General features: G+C 46.0%; 1 protein-coding gene across 1 annotated transcript; it reads right to left on the reverse strand.

Moving 5' to 3' along the window:
• Positions 1-5,990: 5,990 nt before the first annotated feature.
• Positions 5,991-13,575, reverse strand: LOC119376868 (F-box/LRR-repeat protein 2). Its single transcript, XM_037646554.1, has 3 exons — positions 13,279-13,575; positions 8,049-9,527; positions 5,991-6,544 (listed from the first exon to the last, which is right to left on the reverse strand). The coding sequence occupies exons 1-3, from the start codon at positions 13,324-13,326 to the stop codon at positions 6,314-6,316; spliced, it is 1,758 nt and encodes a 585-aa protein (XP_037502482.1). The 5' UTR covers positions 13,327-13,575; the 3' UTR covers positions 5,991-6,313.
• Between the last annotated feature and the right edge of the window lie 5,590 nt (positions 13,576-19,165).

The following is a 19,165-nucleotide window of genomic DNA, read 5'->3' on the forward strand; positions in this document are numbered from 1 at the left end:
TCTAAAAACTGAAGGATTGATTCCTGTGGCAGTTCTCTTGTAAAGTTAAGTCCACTTTCGCTATCTTTAAATATCTTGAGAATATCTCCCATCCTTTTGTTGACATCGTTCCCTTCACAAAGGACTAGATAATCGTCAATGTACCGAAATACTTTGACCGTCAAACCATCTGATCTGTCCTGAGTCATCCTGTCAACACTGAGAGCGGAAGTGGACTTAACTTTACGACAGAACTGCCACAGGAATTAATCCTTAGGTTTTTAGACCTAAGGCTAACTTTTTACCCGGAGCATGTGTGCTGGCAGTGCGTGCCCAGGTCGCAAAAACCCCTATTGACTTACACATCACCTCATTCCAAAGTGATTAAACATGGGTTGGCTGCATCTTTGGTACAGGCAGCCGTGTCCAAGTCATGTGTACACACGGTGCAGAGCAGTGTTCATGCTGAGATCCAGAGGTTGCAAAAAGCAGAGTTTCTGGATTATTTGGTCACTAGATCCTGTGAGAAGGTGGCGAGATGGATCAAACAGCGCTTGTTTGTGTACGTGTCTCTCAGTCCTCAGTCCGGGTCGCGCGGCCCTCAGCAAACAATCCAGTAAACGCGAGGACCGAGGGAAAGATAATGAAAGCCGCATCGCCCCACTGCCCTACGTTCACATGATGGTGCATAACCTTAAGAATGTAGCATCCAGATATGATGTGAAGGTGGTTTTTACGGCTCCCAAGAAGTTGGGCAGCATTTGCGCGCATGTTAAGCGCAGGGCAGAAGGCAAAATCAAAAAGAAAGGTGAATGCGGTGTGAAACACAGAAGCACCTTCATTCCGTGTGCCACAGAAGTAGTATACAGGATCCCTCTGTTATGCGGCAGTAGTTATATCGGTCAGACTGGTAGCTGCGCAAATGTTAGATTACGGGAGCACCAGAGGAAATGCGAAAAGAATGACCGATTATCAAACTTGGTAGCTCATTGCACACAGCATCAATGCAAGGCACTGTTCAAAAAGACGGAAGTGATAGACAGGCACAGTAACATGAACAAAAGACTTATCCTAGAGGCGTACCACATTAACAAATATAGGCAGCAGTGTATCAGCCAGCCTTCTATCACCTTAAGTGATAAAGAAGTTCAATTCCTGAAAGCCATGCACAGACGGTAAACTGATTGAGGTTCTTCTTGTTTTTCCTTTCTTTTGCTCATCAGTAATTTTTCATGCGCATGTGTCGTGTGCAATAAACCTTAATTGAGAGTCAGCGCTGTCCGTGTGTGCTTCTTCAAGTGTTTCGTCCCGTATTCCACGCTGTGCAATTCCATACATTATGAATCAAGACCAACTAGCCCGATTCCGTTTTGTTGTCTGTAATAAAGCATGCAGATAGATATTTGAAATGTGCCTGCAACATTGTCTAGAATACCCTTTTCATGCATAGAAAGTTGCTCCTAGGGAGGCAGGCTGATCTACTTAATTGTTTGTGACCTTGTGAGGCTCGAACATTTTTCCCAAATGTGGTCATTGATGATTGACATTTTTTATTTTGTATTGCAAATATTTAGGGTGACTTAAATAAAAATTACTCAAGTTTTTCTTTAGAGTGACTATAAAGTGGCAATATTTTCCATAGGTATAGACAGTCTTGGACAGTAAATAGTTACTAGTAATGCATTACTGCTAACTAGTTACTTTTTTCAGTAACTTGTAACTGTAACTAGTTACTTTTAAGTTAGAGGAAGTTGTAACTGTAACGGTATTTGCCGTTACAGTTACTTCTGTCTTTATGAAAAATTATCCAACAGCAACACTTGTTAAAGGCCTTTCGCTTTTTCTAACTTTCTTCTTTACCATATCCTTTCCACCTCTCAACTTTCCTGAATAGGGCGCCCCTCGCAGTTCAGGAGAGGGGGTCACTAGGAGAATTATCTTCCCTGTAGAAGACTGAGGTCAGAGGTCAGTCATTAACGCAACATGTAAATCATGTTGCAACTGAACAGCTGCTAAGCTGACGTCCATTTTTTTTTCCGCATATATATCGCCTTTGTCACTTGAGCATCTAGCTCTGTTCTTGGTGCACAGGTGAAGCATTAGGACGCCTAGTTTACAGTCTCCTTCGTCTGAGGCTCTGAGCTAATCGTGTTTGACAGGTGGCTAGAAAGCAGCCGAACGCCAAACGGCTAAGAGCCAGAAATACCATGAACTAACGAAGCGATTTTTAAAAACTTCTTTGGAACTGATTGTAGAATGTTTACTCCGACTTAACACAGCGATTATTAAAAAAATGACAGACCTTTCACCTCCTATGCAGGTGGCATCCTCAGTATACACTGGCAACAAAAAAAAAAATATTGAGCCGAGGTCAACCACTCCGCTAGTCACGCATGTCCTTGTAAATGTCCAGTGGGGGGGCCGCAGTTGTTTTTGCAAGCCGATGCGCAACGGCAAATGAACCACGATTCCAGAAGTTCTTTCCCCCCACCTTCGTTCACAAACCAGCATCGTCGCATTGTTTAGGTCAAAGCTGTGCCCTGTCATCCAGCAGTGTTCATCAAGCTCCATCTTAAACGCATTGAATGGGTTGCTTTAGCAACATTCCGTTTGTGTTCTTTAGGCCTCGTTAATCCTTTCCTGCATGTTTCGCCGATGTGTCGGAATTCCCGCATCGTGCTTTTGGATGACATCCCCATGATCGTCCGCAGGTGGGTGATGTTTGGATTTCGCGAACACGTGTCCTAAGGTATAGTAACGGGGCTTAAGAACAGTTTGTATGCCCAGTGGACGCGAAGCTCTCCGAACAGAGTCTGCGCTTCTTACTGCCGTCGTTCCACTACGTTTTCCACTTCAAGATGAGGCAAATGATTGCTTGTGTGAGGCCCAATTAGGTTTCCATTGTCTATGTTTTTACCACGTGCAATTTTGACTACGTGCATGCCTTCATACGTTATTAAATAAATTCTATCATTTGATTTGTGATCTATTATTTTATACAGTAACAGAAAAGTAACAACGTTACTTTTTTGCAGTAACTGTAACAGGTTGCCTTTCAAAACTGTAACAGAGTTACTTTTTTGGCTTAGCTAGCTGTAGCTGTAACACTTTTACTTTTTACTGCTAACGTGCCCATGACTGGGTACTGGTACATTGCTTATTCAGGAGCAATAAAATTAAGAAACCTATGGTATTAATGAAAACTTGTTTATCGGAATAAATATGTTTCATAGGCTAATAAAAATGTGCACTCCAAGACACCAAACATGCAGGCATGGTAGCATTTGTGTGCAACGGCATTGTTTTGCAGTACTATAGTTCACCTGTGAATGTCTGAAATCTCATCCCTGTAAGCACTAAACAAGCTAGGTCAGGTGATTTGGTTACAAGTCTGATTAGACATGAGCTTTTGCTAGCGCAACAAACAGAAACTGCCTGCGAGACAAAACCAAACTTGTCACTGTGCACATGCGCAAGCAATAGCCGATGTGGCGGCCTAACTAGACCTTGGAGTAGAAACGAAAGGTAAACATTGCGACAAAAAAAAAAAATCCTGCTTCTCCATGAGTTGACAGCACTTGCTTGGCAAAAGTAATATTGAAGTGGCATGTTTTTCAAGCACGCACAGCACCATACATGTACGGCAGTGATCATTTGGGACTTGTTGGTGCTGCTGTACATCTACGGCATTGACTCTTCAAGGGTAAACAGAGCATACATAAGTGAAAGGAATGCTCCAGTTGCCAGGATGCTTGTGATCACACTGCACACAATGCAGCTGCAAGCCTCTCAACGAAACCAAGGTCTTGGATCGATGCAGGTCTCAAAAAGCACGTAAAATTTCGGAGGTTTATTTAACGCAAAAGGAATGACTTGGGGAAACTGCGGCAGCACACCTTCCATGGCATTGGGAGATACTACATAAGATTCATAGAGGAGCCTTGCATCGAGCCACAAGTGTCAATGCAAAAATGTAGTTTGCATTGATTCTTTCATCTCGTGTTCTTGTATTTGCTGATCAGTCATCCTGTTGTGTATTGATGTGTGCCAGTGAATAACGCAGAGTTGAAAGTTCGTGCACTTGTGTGCATTCTGTTGTCCTTTGTGTAAATGTATAGAGCCATGAGCAATAGCTACAGGGTTGTTCATCAGGCTTGCAACACCGTAAGGCACGTTTCCAAATCATGAAGCCCTTGTGTCCACTTGTAAATTAATCACGCAAGCTTGTTTCAACGAACTTTAATTGAAACCTACTGCCAATTATTTTGTGCTGTGGCAGATTTTATTTTAACAAGGACTGTTGAAGTAGCTGTTCATTTCTTTTTAAATGGACATGTGGCATTTGTTCTTGATAGTGCAATACAACTTCTGCAGTCGTCGTTTTTCGTTGTCTTATCTTGCATGTGTGTTCTACAGCAGTGCTTAATACTTATTTTATGGTCTTTATTTCTATTCTTGTATGCAGGTGTCTGTGAAAAAGGAAAAAAATCTGCCAGAAGCACCGCACTCCATCAAAAAGTGGCTGCCAAAGTCTGTTGACCTGAATGGAGGCATGGAGAGGCACTTCACAGACGCATTCATAGTGTAGCAGCCCAATCACTGATTTCAGGACCCTGGCCAGCCCACCATCATTACCTCATCCCCTGCTGCTGCCTGTGAGGTTCCGGCCAGCCAGTAGTCATCAGCACCCTGTCCCTGCAGCCCTGGCCAGCCCTATGCCCATGGAGCCTTGCTGGGCTCCCCTACTTTTGGCTGTGTTGCTTAATTAACTACAGTAACTTGAAAAACTGCACTGGAAAATAAATGGTCTGGCTTGTACTTTTATAAATAAAGTTTTCTAAAATGTCTTCTAGCATTCTCATTTATAAATTGCTTGTGTGCAGGATATCTGCATCCAGCAGTTATTTTAGTCAATGCTTTTTTAGCTATTTGATGGAACAACATAGGGGGCACTTGCCAGCAAGACAGAGAAGGAATACGTGGAGGAAAGCTGGCAGGTGAACTGGACTTCGTGCAGTTTGATGCCCTACGTGTGGGGAGGGGAAGGGTAATGCAAGCAAAAAAGGCATGAGTAGACAATTTAGAAGCATGGTGCAGTGCGTTTAGACACTGGGGCATGCAATAGTCTGTCGCCTTCAAGGAAATTGCACCGCAGAGCTTGTACGGGGCTGCTGAGCTACCAGGCCAAGTTCTCTATTGTAGCCTACTAGCAAAAGAATGCCAGTAGCAAAAGGTCCATATTAATAATGGTTTCATATCGGCAAGCCACTGGTAGCCAATATTCGTCGTGCTGCGAACATCGGCTTAATGCTGGCATTTTATTGGCTGTAACATGGCCCTTGAACGGCCTGATGCTGGACACACATCGGCAACTACGTTGGCGATACGATGGCCCATTGCCGGCATATCGACAGCGGCCCGGTGTTGGCTGCATATCGGCAAAAGCAACGGCAGGACGTCGGCCCAACGCCGGCATGAACACCGGCCCGACGTCGGAAGAAGTTGCACTTGACCGAAATGCCGACGTCAGCCCAATGTCGGTGCCGATGTTTGACAACGTTGGACCGAGATTGGACCAACGCCGGCGTGCTGCCTGGGTAGGGACGTCGGCGCTTCCTTGCCGTGTGCCGCCGTAAAAAATGCTGACGCGCTGTGAAGCCGATGCCTAAATCCGCGGTGGCTCATTTCGCCACAGTCCGCGCGCACGGCTCGTTGACTTGCTATAGATGTCTTACTTACTTAATAAGCAAGCTAGGAAAAAGATGCCTTTTAAGATGGACGCGTGTTGCCCGGGGTCTCAAAGGCACTTCCACCAGGTCGCGAAGGAAGGGCTTTGGAAATCCTGCTTCTATCTGGCATTACTTACAGCGCTCACCTTATTTGCTCCATAGCGCAGATGTTTCGGCAGGAACGTCACCTTCATATATATAGTCCCTTTTCTCTTGAACTCGTGCAGCCATAACGACGTTTATTTATCAAGGTTGAACACATCGTCCCGAAATTACCTCCCTTGTTGTACTGTTTCTAGCCGTGTTCAACGTCACCAGTGACTTCACAAAGGGCAACTGGGTGTGCCGTTTTATTTCCATTTGAACACGATCCTTTTTTATGTGCGTGCATACGACGAGGGGTGCAAACTAATCTAATCACGTCCTTACTTAGCATGATAGAAGAATCGCCAAGAGAACTGATTCTCAATGCACCAGCAGTGCAAGCACTCGCCGGGAACCGTAGCGTCGTGTCGGGATAATGTGTACAACTTCCGCCCCACACACACACACAAAAAGGAAAGACAAAATGAGTGGAGCTAAAATTATGCAGCCTTCTTCTTAGCTCATTCCACAGAGCATGCACTATGCTTCACTTCAAGGTCTGGCCGCTCCAGCTGTAACTGTTGCACCGTATTTAGCGTCACCATGCACGATTCAACGTTCACATATTTCACCGACGGGCACTGAGTTACATGGAGGAGAGTTGCATCAGTCACGTTTCTGCATCCTTCTATGTCGAGATGTCTTAGTCTCGACGATGATCTGAGGACCGGTGTCAGTGCTTCATCGTCCAACTATAAGAGGAAAAGAAAAGAATGCCATCAAATGAAGCTTACACATACGTGGGCGACGGGAGCCCGTCCCGCAGCCTTTTCTCGCTAAGAAAATCGTAGCGCTGTTATCTAAATCAAGTGTCACGGGGCACACATTAGCACTCGCCTGTCATTGTAATCTTTAGGTGCTGCCAGCTTCTGTCGGCATTGACATGAGCTCCCAAATTTACTTTGCACCGTTTTGTGTTTAAACGTAAACTCTTTGACGGTGATCTGTCTGGCTGGGTTAGTTAACCCAGCCAGCTAATTCAAGAAGCGGAAATGGTTTAAGTCAGTTTTTGAAATGGACCCAACGTTTTCGGGACCCGTTCGGTCCCTTCCTTAGGTGGTGACTGTATTGGTTGTGGAAGTGGCGTCGCTTCCACAACGAATACAGTCACCCCGTGTGCTCCAGTTCCGGAAAAGCGAACGTCACGGTGACTCGCAAACGTGTGCCGACTCTCGCCGGCTTGCTGCTACGGCCGAAGGATCGACCTTCTAAAGAACAACATCATGGCGTGGTGTCATCCTCTGAGTGCCCAGCCAGTTTCATATACTCCTAAAAAAGAGCGAGTAAAACATTTGCGAGCCTTTTCCTGATGCATGCATTGATATTATAGCTATAAAAATTTGCACGGAGGTATCTACACTGTCCAAAAGCAGGCTTTTTGTGCAGCCCAAAATTTCGTTGTATATAGTTCGTTTAGTCGATGACCATGTGTGTTAGAGCATTCTAGTATGCTTTACTTGTTTCCACACCATGCAGACTGCAATCTGTGCGTGAGCACTGCCGTACAGCAAGCTCATGCAAAGCTGTTATATATCAGCTGAATTGTAACGGTGTAGCCGTAAGGTTATGCATCCTTAAGCATCATACTAAATTAATAGTAGTCAATGTGTATCGGTTTATAATAACAACGCGAAAACAGACGGTACAGAGGAAGAGATGCTTACAGGACGAGCGCTGCACTGACACGTGTACCTCAAGGACAGCGCAGAACAACGTCTTGAACGAATAAACAGCGCGAAAAAACCAGGACAAGCAAAGGACGCTGTCTTGCAACTCAGAGTTGCGAGACACCGCCGTTGTCTGCCGTTGCTTGCAGCGGCGTAGCCAGGTTGGGGAGGGGGGCGCACCGGGCCTGTGCCCTCCCCCCCCCGAAATTTCTTTTGCCATTGCATACACAGCACAAAATTGCACTCGACCATATCTCCCTGCCCTGCCCCCACTTCAGATCATGGAGGTGCACCCCCCCCCCCGAAAAAAATTTCTGCCTGCGCCCCTGGTTGCTTGTCCTCGTTTTTTCGCGCTGTTTATTCGTTCAAGATGGAAGCACACCAACTTGTCGAGTTAACCGTTCTGATGCAGGACAGCGCTCGTCCTGTAAGCTTCTTTTCCTCTGCCCCGCCTGCTTTTGCGGAGTCATTCTGAACGTAACCAATTAGCGCGTGTATCAAAGCTTCTGCAGTGTATTGGTCTACCTACCTGTTCACAGAAGCGTAGCACTAACTTCGACAAACTGGGACAGTGCAAAGCAATGTGCTTCAGAGACGCTGACGTGAGCAGGGTGCAGTGCCCAAGGTCCAGAGACGCCACTTCCCGAAAGAACATTGCAGCCAACACGCCTGCATCGGACACGAGGTTGCAGCCTCTGAGGCTTAGCTCTTTCAGACCACCGAGACAAGCCATGGAGGTGGGCTGGCACTTCGTCAAGTTGTCTGGATGGTGCAAGGCTGCGTCGGTGAGATTCGAGCAACGTTCCATACGGAGAACTCTGAGAAGACGCAGGTGGGTCCAGATAGCGCGCACCGCATCATCGGTAAGTAGAATCGCGTGTGACACGTCGAGGGATACGAGCGTCAGCATCTGTTCACTCAGACATTTTGCCACGGTTGCATTAACCCCGCAAGAGCTGATGTTGAGCGCTCGTATTGCTGGCCATGGCCTGGAGGAAAAGAGCTGCACCATCGTATCTTGGTCGTTGAGAAAACCGTCGGAGAAACTGGCGTCCTGAAGCTTCCGCAGGTGCCCTAATTTAGCGAACCCCATGGAACTGTAAGTGCAATTAGACATATCCAGCTTTTCGAGGTGCTCAAGACTTTCGCATACGATTTCCAGACAGTTGTCACTAAGTAGCGGGTTAGATCCGAGGTTTAAGCACGTAAGCTTGGGCACGTTTTCACACAAAGCTCGAACGCCCTGCACTCCTAACATTGCGCACGAAGCCGCGTGAAACTCCCGCAGAGTCTTCGAGAAGGCTGCAGACAGCTGAGCGAGACATCTGTTGTCGATCATTGTGCGACTGAGGTTAAGTACTGTAATCGGCGCCCCTTCTAGGATGCTAAGCACGTCCTGAAACGTGAACACAAGTGGGCTATGCACTTGCCCAGGCGGGTAGAAGCGGCGATGTATGGCCTTGTGCACGCTTAGCGCGCAGCCTGCCAAGGAGAGCACGTGCACTTTTCCTACCACGGTCATAACTTGGTGAAACGCGGAATCTGTGAGGTCGCCATAGTTCGAAAGGTCGACTGAAGTGATCCCGGATGCCTTAGGGGAAAAATGTGGCGGTGCATTGTCAGGAATTCCGGACTCGCCACTTGAAGAAACGAATTTGTCGCAGTGGGCAATCGCCAAATGTTCCAGCTTCGGACATTTGAGGAGCACCGATAGCAAGTCCTCCCAATAAAAAGAACAGTTCTTCAAGTCCAGCCTCTTGAGTGTCGGCCCTACGTGTTCCCAGAACTCGACATCCGCGTCCAGCGCGGAGTTCTTAAACGTCAAGCAGGTTACCACCGAATGTGAACGTGAGAGCGCTACCATTCGCTCTTTTACATTCTTTTCCAAGGTGACAACCACGTCTCCGTAGATACGGCTGTCAGCGGCTGACTTGTGCCACGTTTTACAGGTCAGTCCTGCTGCCAACCTGTCAGCAACTCCGAGGTAAGAGAAGATTCGGCATAGTATCTGCATGTGAAAAAAAAAAGGGGGGGGGGACACCGTGTTTGGTCTTGCAAGTAGTGATGCAGAACTATCGGTAAATTGACTATCGATAGTATCGATAGTTTCTTTGAAACTATCGATAGTGTAAACAAACTATCGATAGTGCTACTATCGACAAACTATCGATAGTGCAATCGGTAGTACCATCGTTAATATTACTATAGCAATATTACTGCCACGCGTGTTCATTGCTTTGTTTTGACGTATTCGGGTTTCACCTACAAAGACTGTTAGCAACGTTTGACGCAGACCGCGCCGTAATCTTTGAGAAGCTTCACAATTGCTTGAGATCATTCTGTTAAGATTACGCGCCGGACGCGAATAGTCAAGTTTATGCGAGAGCTTACGCGAGCACCAGCGATAACGCTGGAAGGTTTGATGACTGATGTATAAAGGACAACGCGTTCCATCGATGATCAGATTACTCAACGGCTGACGACTGCTCCCGCCGCTATCAGTGAGCAGCATGTATTGCTTGTATTTTGAGTTTTGATTTTCTGGGCACAAGTTCGCCCAAATAAAGATTTCCTTATTTCCCAGTCTGGCTGCAGCATTTTTCACCGTCACAACCACGTGACAATACTATCGATAGTGGTGTGAATAATGACGCGGTTGCTGGCCGGCTATATTGCCAAAATAGTTGCGATAGCCTACTACCAGCTTCGCTTAATTTATGAGCATTTTTTGGCAGAGAAATTAATTATTTCCGCAGTGAAAATGGCGGAAAATATCCATCAATAAATTTGTATCCAAAGCAACCAGTTACACCTTACAATTAACTTCTTCATATTTTTCTTATTTTGAAATCCTAAAATGCAATATCAATTTGAAGCCGCGCAGTCCCACCAAATGTAACGTCTTCCTATCCGCTAAAGCTGAACAGTTTGACTTTATGGTCATGTCTCCGCAAAGCACTCTGGTTAAGAACACAAGCATGTCAACTTTCTTACCCTTCAGCCTGCTCCTCCGGCTCCACTATGTACCACGCGCGCGGGGAACCAAGTTTATTCTGCAGTGTTGATCGATAGTACCATCGAATTTTTTACTATCGATAGCGCTATCGATAGTATTTTTCACCATCGATAGTTCGATAGTGAGTCAGCTATCGATAGTATCGATAGTACCATCGATAGTTCTGCATCACTACTTGCAAGACCTAATACGACATTGGGCAGGGTTCTGTTTGGTGTCGCAGAAGGCCAGACTTGGGGGTATTTGCCCCTGCAGTTCCAGCTTTCCCGTAAGGTTGCTGTGTAATCCGCTGGCAGGCGCTTTGCCTGGCTTCGAGAGACGTATAGACATCGATGGTTTCCTACAAACGGGAGTACATTATTTTCCTGTTGCTCAGTGAAGGCCCTCTGCGCCCTTCGGGCGCGAAAACTAATCGTGGCTTCGCCCTCGTTTGCGAGTGCGGCCATTTCGCTAACGGTCAATGGCCGGTTGGCAGGGTCTCGGTCACGCGCTACTGGCCGCTATCGCGGCCACGCGCTGTTTAGCCCGCGCGCCTGCCCCGAAGGGGCAGGCGTGCGTCCGTGCCAGAGTCCGTGGTGTGCCTGTGTCACTGGGGCGCACGTAACCCAGGAGCTTTACACAGGAACTTTACGGGAAAGCTGAAACTGTAGGGGCAAATTTACCCGCCAAATCTAGCGGCAGTCTGGTAACAGTGACCCCCAAGTCTGGCAACAGACTTCTGCGACACCAAACAGTCTCTGATCAGACATGTCAGACGGCGCTGCCTTCGCGGTTAGCACAGACAAAACCACTCGAGTTATTTTAGTGTTTTGTTTTTACTTGATTTCTGACATAATACGCAACAACATAAGCGACTGAACCTATCGGGAACTATCAACAGTAGCTACATCCAGGACAACATATTTTCCCACATTTCCGTCATTTGGCAGAATGATAGTGTTCTTTTGTTTGCAACAAAGTCATGTAGTCTTGTTTTTGCTGTAACAATTCACTTGATGTTTTCTTTTTCCACTCCTGCTTGGACCAGAATGTTGGTCCGCAGTATGTTTAAATAAATAAATAATATGAAGGATGCACGAGGAGTAAACATTTCATCGACAATCCGGTTTTCTCTACAGTACTGTTCGGTGTGTGGTTTCCAGCTATATATATATATATGAGGCAACTTTCTCACTTGCGTCTGGTCGCCTTGCTTACAAACGGAGATAGCTTTTTTGTGTAACACATCAAAAAACATATTATACTCCTGACAACTTGAAATACTCATTAAAGTAATTATAAAACGATGCGTTAGAGGCAGCAATAAAGCAACGGTTAAACTTAAACCCTTAAAAGAAGGCATATTTTGCTCAGGAAGAAAAAAGCTTATTAGTAAAATTATCAACACGACGTTCTTGACAACGCCAGATTGTCATGGGTAGCCCGACGTTGTCAAGAAAGTTATGCGCAAATGAATAGTAAGTTATTCGTGCCCGAAGAGCGTAACTTACGCTCTTCGGGCACGAATAACTTACTTTTACCAAAAGCGCATACGTTATATCTAAAGGTTTAACATGTCCGATACCCGTGCGACCGCTCTGCATTTCCGTAATTAATATCTCATTCTCTAGCCCGTGCACATCGTCTGATTTAATGTACACTAAGCAAAATCATTAGGAAATATACTTTGGGGCGAAATGTGCATTGGTGCGATCGAACTTGATAATACCTAAATGTAAGTACACGGGGCTCTAGCAATTCGTCTCCATCTAAATGCGGCCGCCGCGGCTGGGATTCGATCCCGCGACCTGCGGCACAGCAATCGAGCACCACAACCACTCCGTGGCAGGTAGGTGTGAACTTGAAGTCGTCATTATAGTCATCACTATATGAAGGCGTTTGTTACCAAGACGTTTGTCATGGTTGAAAATTTGGGAGCCTGGCATGACTCGAAGTCTCGCCAGCTACTCAACGTAGTCGCTGCCAACAATATAATTGAGACTATAATAGTCATATATGTGGACTACACGACAACAACGAGCAGGCGGCTGGTTGACTATTCGCACAAGTTGGATCCTACTTCGCTGAACATCGTAAGAGCTGGCATATCGTAACTTGGAGGGCAGCGAATTGAACTGCCTGCGTGTTTTTTATAAATACAATCACCGTGCACATTCTGGAAATGTTTGACCCACCACGATGGTACGGTGCTCGAATGCTGACCAGCAGGTCGCGGGATCGAATCCCGCGGTGGCGCTTTCGACGTTGGGGCGACAATATGAACTTCCTGTGATAAGACATCAAGAATTAATATTATGTCAAGCTGATAGCACTCACACCGTTTGTGATCTGAAGTACCCGGTGCGCTGCGATAGCGCAAGGAAAGGCACGCGACAGGGGCGTAGCCAGAAATTTTTTTCGGGGGGGGGGGGGGGGGGTTCAACCAAACTTTGTGTATGTTCGTGCGTGCGTTTGTATGTGCGCGTGTGTATATACGCAAGCAAAACTGAAAAATGTCGGGGGGTTTTGAACCCCCCCACCCCCACCCCCCCTGGCTACGCCCCTGGCACGCGAGACTATAGATGCCAGTTATCGTTGTTGGATAGAAAAACGCCCCTAATACGCCCTTTCTTCTTTAGAGCTCAGCGATGTTATTGAACTTGCGTGATCATCAAAACGCGTATATAGTACGGTACAGCCTTGAAGCGATGAATGCACACGGCAAGCGATAAATGCGGGCCGAATTTATCAAAGCGACACGCACCTCTTGTGGAAGTGGTCGGCACGCTCCCGAGCCTTCACTGTACACCATGACACCGGAGGTTTTAGTGTGTGTGGCCTAGACCAACCACGTGACACATCGAGTACATCGACACGATCCCAAGGGGACAAGCACGGCGCACGCTTTTGAGGGATACACCGACAGACGGAGAAGTTCGATGAGTGAAGCAAAGACCTTGAGAGCGCAAAAAAGGGCAGGCCTGTTGGGCGGAGCCGAGCCGCCGAGCTGGCAATGCTCCACGCATCCACGTGCGGCGCCAGCGAGCCAGGACGCCGTCCCCTGCTGTAGCCGCTTTCGGCAGAGCGAGCCTGGCGAGCCTTGAGCTCTCGTGCGTGAAGTCAATGTTTTCGAACGATGGGGAGAAAAAGAAGCCGCTCCTGGCGAGTTCAGCAGCGTAAGCCTTACGCTGTATACACTCTAAAAAAAAGTATATAGGGCTGTCTCTTTGTCACACAACGATAATCGTCATCTGCATATCTCGCCTGCCTTTCCTTGCGTTATCGCCGTGCGGTACTTCCAGATCACCAACGGTGTGCTCGCATTCTTGATGAGAAAGTAACCAGCGCACCGCTTTCGAGGGAGCAATCGCAAGCGAGCCAAATGATTATTATTGTCCGACTGAAGGACGCCCCAGATAGGCACCTCCCTCTCTCTCTATTCCTCCTCTTCTTCTTCTTCTTTTTCCTGCGTTGGCGTTGCAACTTGCGAAGAAAGCGCAGACACAGGGAGATCATTCCAAGTATCGCATTTTGGAGTATACCTGCTCTATTATACAGCCAACAGAGTTCCCAACTTGTAGTCATCCTCTCGAAGCGGTGAAAGACTATGCTTATCTTGGCTTGGTTTGGCAATCAAAGGCGGCTCAGGGCTAATTGCACACAAACAGATCAACGCAATATTTTGAAAATCAAGCAATAAATTACTCTGACTCCGAGTCGCTGCCGGTATACAGTTTTTGTTTTAGCCACAGTGCACACACTGTCGCATGAAGCAACCGCTACGAAATTTCGGTAGAGGGGAACTCAAATTTATATTTTTTTGGAGTATGTGCGAAACATGACCGAATCTTAATAGAAAGACGGTTTGCAGATGTGAGCCACTGAGTCCCAGCGGATTTCTGTTGACACCTCACACACGCACTTACGAAAACACACGTGCATTGTACGCAACTTTGAAAGCGCGTTCACTCATCACGGCCATCGGTTAAAAGTTTATCTGGATCATTTCGATTCAAACAGGTTTCGGTTTCTGGACCTGGATCATTTTGAAAAAACTCCTCACTATTAATATTATAGACTTCCGGTGTATATCTTTATAGGCGAAGGGTTCTGCAGGACCTCACGACAGTCGCACAGAGCGTACGGTTGAGAACCGATATCTATTAAGACAAACTCAATACAGTAAAGTACAATTACTAATGCTCGGTCACCATGGTTTATTTTGGTGCAAAAGCGGCTGATAAATGAAATTTACTTTCTTGACTTGCCTGCTACCCTCTTACCTCGGTCGCCGCTATAGTGATCGAGGTAAGCAGCACTGCGAGGAATGTTCTGTTATTGCGAGGAACGTTGGAACGTGTTTGCAGCCATAGAACAACGTGGAATGGAGACGCGATTCATCTTTCAGGGTTCTCAGTGCAGGTTGTGGTGGCTGTGGCTGTGGTGGCTAACAGGACACCACAGCCGCATCGCTCACCCAGCGGTAAAGCTCGTCCTCGTCAGCAACGATATTTCGCGAGAGCGCACCGAAAGAGTGCGCAAAACCAGATATGCGTGCGTATACGCGCGCACGCAGCGCTAATTAACGTGACTGTTAAGTTTTACTCATGTGCAGCTTTAGGCCGCCTTACGGATTCACTGTTGCAAACGTTAAGATAACACTGTGTTACGATTCATTGGATTATCGACCACTAAATAGACGTCAAATGCGCTTAATCAGCCATTTATCATTCATTTAACATATGTGACGATAACACCCTTGTCCCCATATCCAATGTTGAATGCCGCGTTTACTTTTTTTTATTTCTTTATGCAAGATCGCAACCTGCTCCCCACGGATACAATATAATTGAGCCTTAGTTTAAATGTTTCCCGTTCATAAACCAGGCAGCTCCATATTTTCCAGATTATTTTACTGATCCATATCGTTCATCAGCACACCGTGTAAGTTAGCGTTTAGAAGACGTTATGCACGTTCGTCTCATTACATCTGTAGAATACAATTCTTCAACATAACTCCTTGTGAGACGCAGCTATTCTACTAGATAACGATCTTTTCTTTGACATATATACAACGGATTCGATGTTGAAAATATACTCCTGACATCTCTAAACTTTTTGGTGGGGTGATTAACAAAGCAACTTGAATCACTATAGCGGCAATACGTTTGTAATAAATTTCGTGTACATATATACGTATATAGGGTGTGTCCAGATAAGATCGAACACGAGGTCCCGGTCACCATTCCCGATTGTGATGAAATTTACTGTAGGTCTAGGCATTACACCCAGAACAATGTTTTCGCAGTTAGTATTGCGAAAAAAATTTTGTTCGCCTGAAAAAAAAAATATACAACTTTTGGCCGCAAAAAACACGTTTCCGTCAATTTCGCGATTTCTGAATTTTGAGCGCACCTAGGGAAAAAACGGTGCACTTCTTTTTCACAATATTTATTCCTCTTAAAGAACAAGTGAAATAAAATCTTATGAGTCCATTATTTTCCTTGCTTGTCGAAGCACATCTGAAGAAAGAAATCACAAACTTAGCAAATCGAACAAAATACCTCTATTTCAGGAATTTATTGCTGCAAGCGAGTTAAAGTGAGGATAGTAAAAATCGGTACATATTAACTTTGATACTTTCACTCTCTTTTAAAATAATTTGCGTGGTTTTATCGCGCTCCGTATCACTCGATAATTGGGCTGAAACGTAAGTGATTCACCAAAAACGCCGAACTTTGAAAATGATTTTCTCAAAAAGGCCATTCTTAATTTTTTTTAAAATACCTCTGATTGAAGTCAAGGACGTCATCTACCACTGTGCAGAAAAAAAAAACGTTGCATTATTTTGGTTGCTAACAAGTTATAGTGCGTCAAATGTGACCATGACAGCCTAGCGGCCGCGTCGTTCGTTATGGGCTGAAACTCTGATATAAGATGCTAAAAATACTTTTACGTGACATAATCACAAATCAGTAGCTCCACACCAACAAATGCACAGCCCGGTGTCATGGTTCAGCAAGCTTTGTCTTGCGATCAGCCGCTTGACAAACCCGCAGCAGCGGCCGCTCAATGCTTCGGGCGCTGACATTACATGAGTGCCGCTTCGACTGCGGATGAGCTCCTCTTGAGCGCCAAACTACGCTCAGAGGACAAACGAGAGAAGGAATGCATCTCTGTGAAAGTTAAAGGCTGTTAAGTGCCAACAAATGTCATAGTATGCAACGAAAACTCTGCCGGTGATTTCCCAGTGAGCGCCTTCAATACCGCACGGATGTATTTTTTTTCCCTGCTGTTATGCCCGAAGCCGCATAATATCGTGATAAACGCTCGACTTGCGTTGAATATTCTATCTGCGGACGCACAACAATACAGTATTGTAAAAGCGGTTCTTTAATGAAGTAAAGGACTTGGACACACTTCTTTTCACAGCCGGCTGACACAAGTGTTCTGGCACGAGATGAACAACTGCAGTTTGAGTTGCTCGACCATCGGAAGCAAGTATGACAGCTTTCTTTAGATGTCAATGGCTTGTTTTTGTGTCATTGTTGCTCATAGAATGAACCTAATTATCTTTAGGCCACCCGAAGAGAGAAAGCAACACATGCGCGCACTACTGGAGGCTGTTATGACCGGCTGTCGGTGGCGAAGCACTGACCAAGAGAATCGGCGGACGAGGCGTTCTCCCGCTGCTAGAACACCTGTATCCTTCCTGGAAACGAAATTCCTGGGACGGCGAGTGACCAACAATGGGCAGAATCTCGGCCTCAAAGTCTGGGACGGCGATGCCGGAGACAATGGACCACCTGGGCTTGGCTTGGTACGCTGCCGAAGCCACCTGACGGGTCTGTTTGGACGGGAGTCTCCGCAACCCTTTCGCTGCGTCGGGAAAAGATCTGCATGGGCAAGCACGAGGAACCTGTTCTGCTTCTCCCCCACCTGCGTGTCGACAACCGCAGGACTCTTGCCGCTTCAAGTGTGCCATGACCCCTCCGCGACAGTGAAATGGACTGTGCCATGGTGGGAGGTGTCATGTGTGTGATTGGTGGTCATCAAGAGGGAGGAGCCAAACTGAGGGGTTAAAACGACGGTGCTGAGTGAGAAATGGGGCTCTGAGCCCTCGGTAACAGGCTCATCCAATTCGCTCGTCGCTGAACTCTGACCTTGTCACGATGTAAATTGAGTGTTCAAAAAGTGCCAGTAAACTTGTTATTGTTTTCCCATCTTGCTAGCATCAGTTCCTCAACCCGGAGACTCGACTACGCTACCAAACGGAGTCCGGGTACGACGCTGCCCTCTCGTAGCAACAGCATGGTTGTCGAGAAGGGACGGATCAAAATACACCGTCACGACAACTGGAGTCAGCGGTGAGGTTGATCCAAAAACCCGGTCGCAACAAGGCGCTCACTGGGAAATCGGCGGCAGAGTTTTCGTTGTATACTATGACATTTGTTGGCACTTAACGGCATTTAACTTTCACAGTGGTGCATTCCTTCTCTCGTTTGTCCTCTGAGCGTAGTTTGGCGCTCAAGAGGAGCTCATCCGCAGTCGAAGCGGCACCCATGTAATCTCAGCGCCCGCAGCATCGAGCGGCCGCTGCTGCGGGTTTGTCAAGCGGCTGATCGCGAGACAAAGCTTGCTGAACCATGACACCGGGCTGTGCATTTGTTGGTGTGGAGCTGCTGATTTGTGATTATGTCACGTACAAGTATTTTTAGCATCTTATATCCGAGTTTCAGCCCATAACGAACGACGCGGCCGCTAGGCTGGCATGGTCACATTTAACGCACTATAACCTGTTAGCAACCAAAATAATGCAAGGTTTTTGTGCACAATGGTAGATGACGTCCTTGACTTCAATCAGAGGGATTTTAAAAAAAATAAAAAATGGCCTTTTTGTGAAAATCATTTTCAAAATTCGGCGTTTTTGGTGAATCACTTACGTTTCAGCTCAATTATCGAGTGAAATGGAGCGCGATAAAACCACGCAAATTATTTAAAAAGAGAGTGAAAGTATCAAAGTTAATATGTACCGATTTTTATTACCCTCACTTTAACTTGCTTGCAGCAATAAATTCCTGAAATAGAGGTATTTTGTGCGATTTGCCAAGTTTGTGATTTTTTTTCTTCAAATGTGCTTCGACAAGCAAGGAAATTAATAGACTCATAAGATTGTATTTCACTTGTTCTTTAAGAGGAATAAATATTGTGACGAAGAAGTGCACCGTTTTTTCCCTAGGTGCGCTCAAAATTCAGAAATCGCGAATTTGGCGGAAAAGCGTTTTTTTGCGGCCAAAAGTTGTATATTTTTTTCAGGCAAACAAATTTTTTTTTTCGCAAAACTGACTGCGAAACCATTGTTCTGGGTGTAATGCCTAGGCCTACAGTAAATTTCATCACAATCGGGAATGGTGACCGGGACCTCGTGTTCGATCTTATCTGGACACAACATATATATATATATATATATATATATATATATATTAGGGATGGGCGAATAGTGGTTTGGTCGAATAATTTCGAATCGAATAGTTCGAATAGCGTTTACCGCATATTATTAAAAAAATGAGCATTTTCGTCATGACCCTTGCACAATATTTTTAAGAATTCGAACTAAGTATGAGTGAATGTCACTTTCTTGGTTTGAAATG

This window comes from Rhipicephalus sanguineus, chromosome 1 (genome assembly GCF_013339695.2).
Source record: "Rhipicephalus sanguineus isolate Rsan-2018 chromosome 1, BIME_Rsan_1.4, whole genome shotgun sequence".
In the NCBI taxonomy this organism is placed as follows: domain Eukaryota; kingdom Metazoa; phylum Arthropoda; class Arachnida; order Ixodida; family Ixodidae; genus Rhipicephalus; species Rhipicephalus sanguineus.

Coding starts and splice junctions, on each gene's coding strand:
- LOC119376868 (XM_037646554.1), bottom strand. CDS start 13,326: ATGGTGTACAGTGAAGGCTCGGGAGCGTGCCGACCACTTCCACAAGAG. Junction 9,528..13,278: donor GCCGACCACTTCCACAAGAG/GTGCGTGTCGCT, acceptor TTTCACATGCAG/ATACTATGCCGAATCTTCTC. Junction 6,545..8,048: donor TGCTACGCTTCTGTGAACAG/GTAGGTAGACCA, acceptor TTCCTCTTATAG/TTGGACGATGAAGCACTGAC.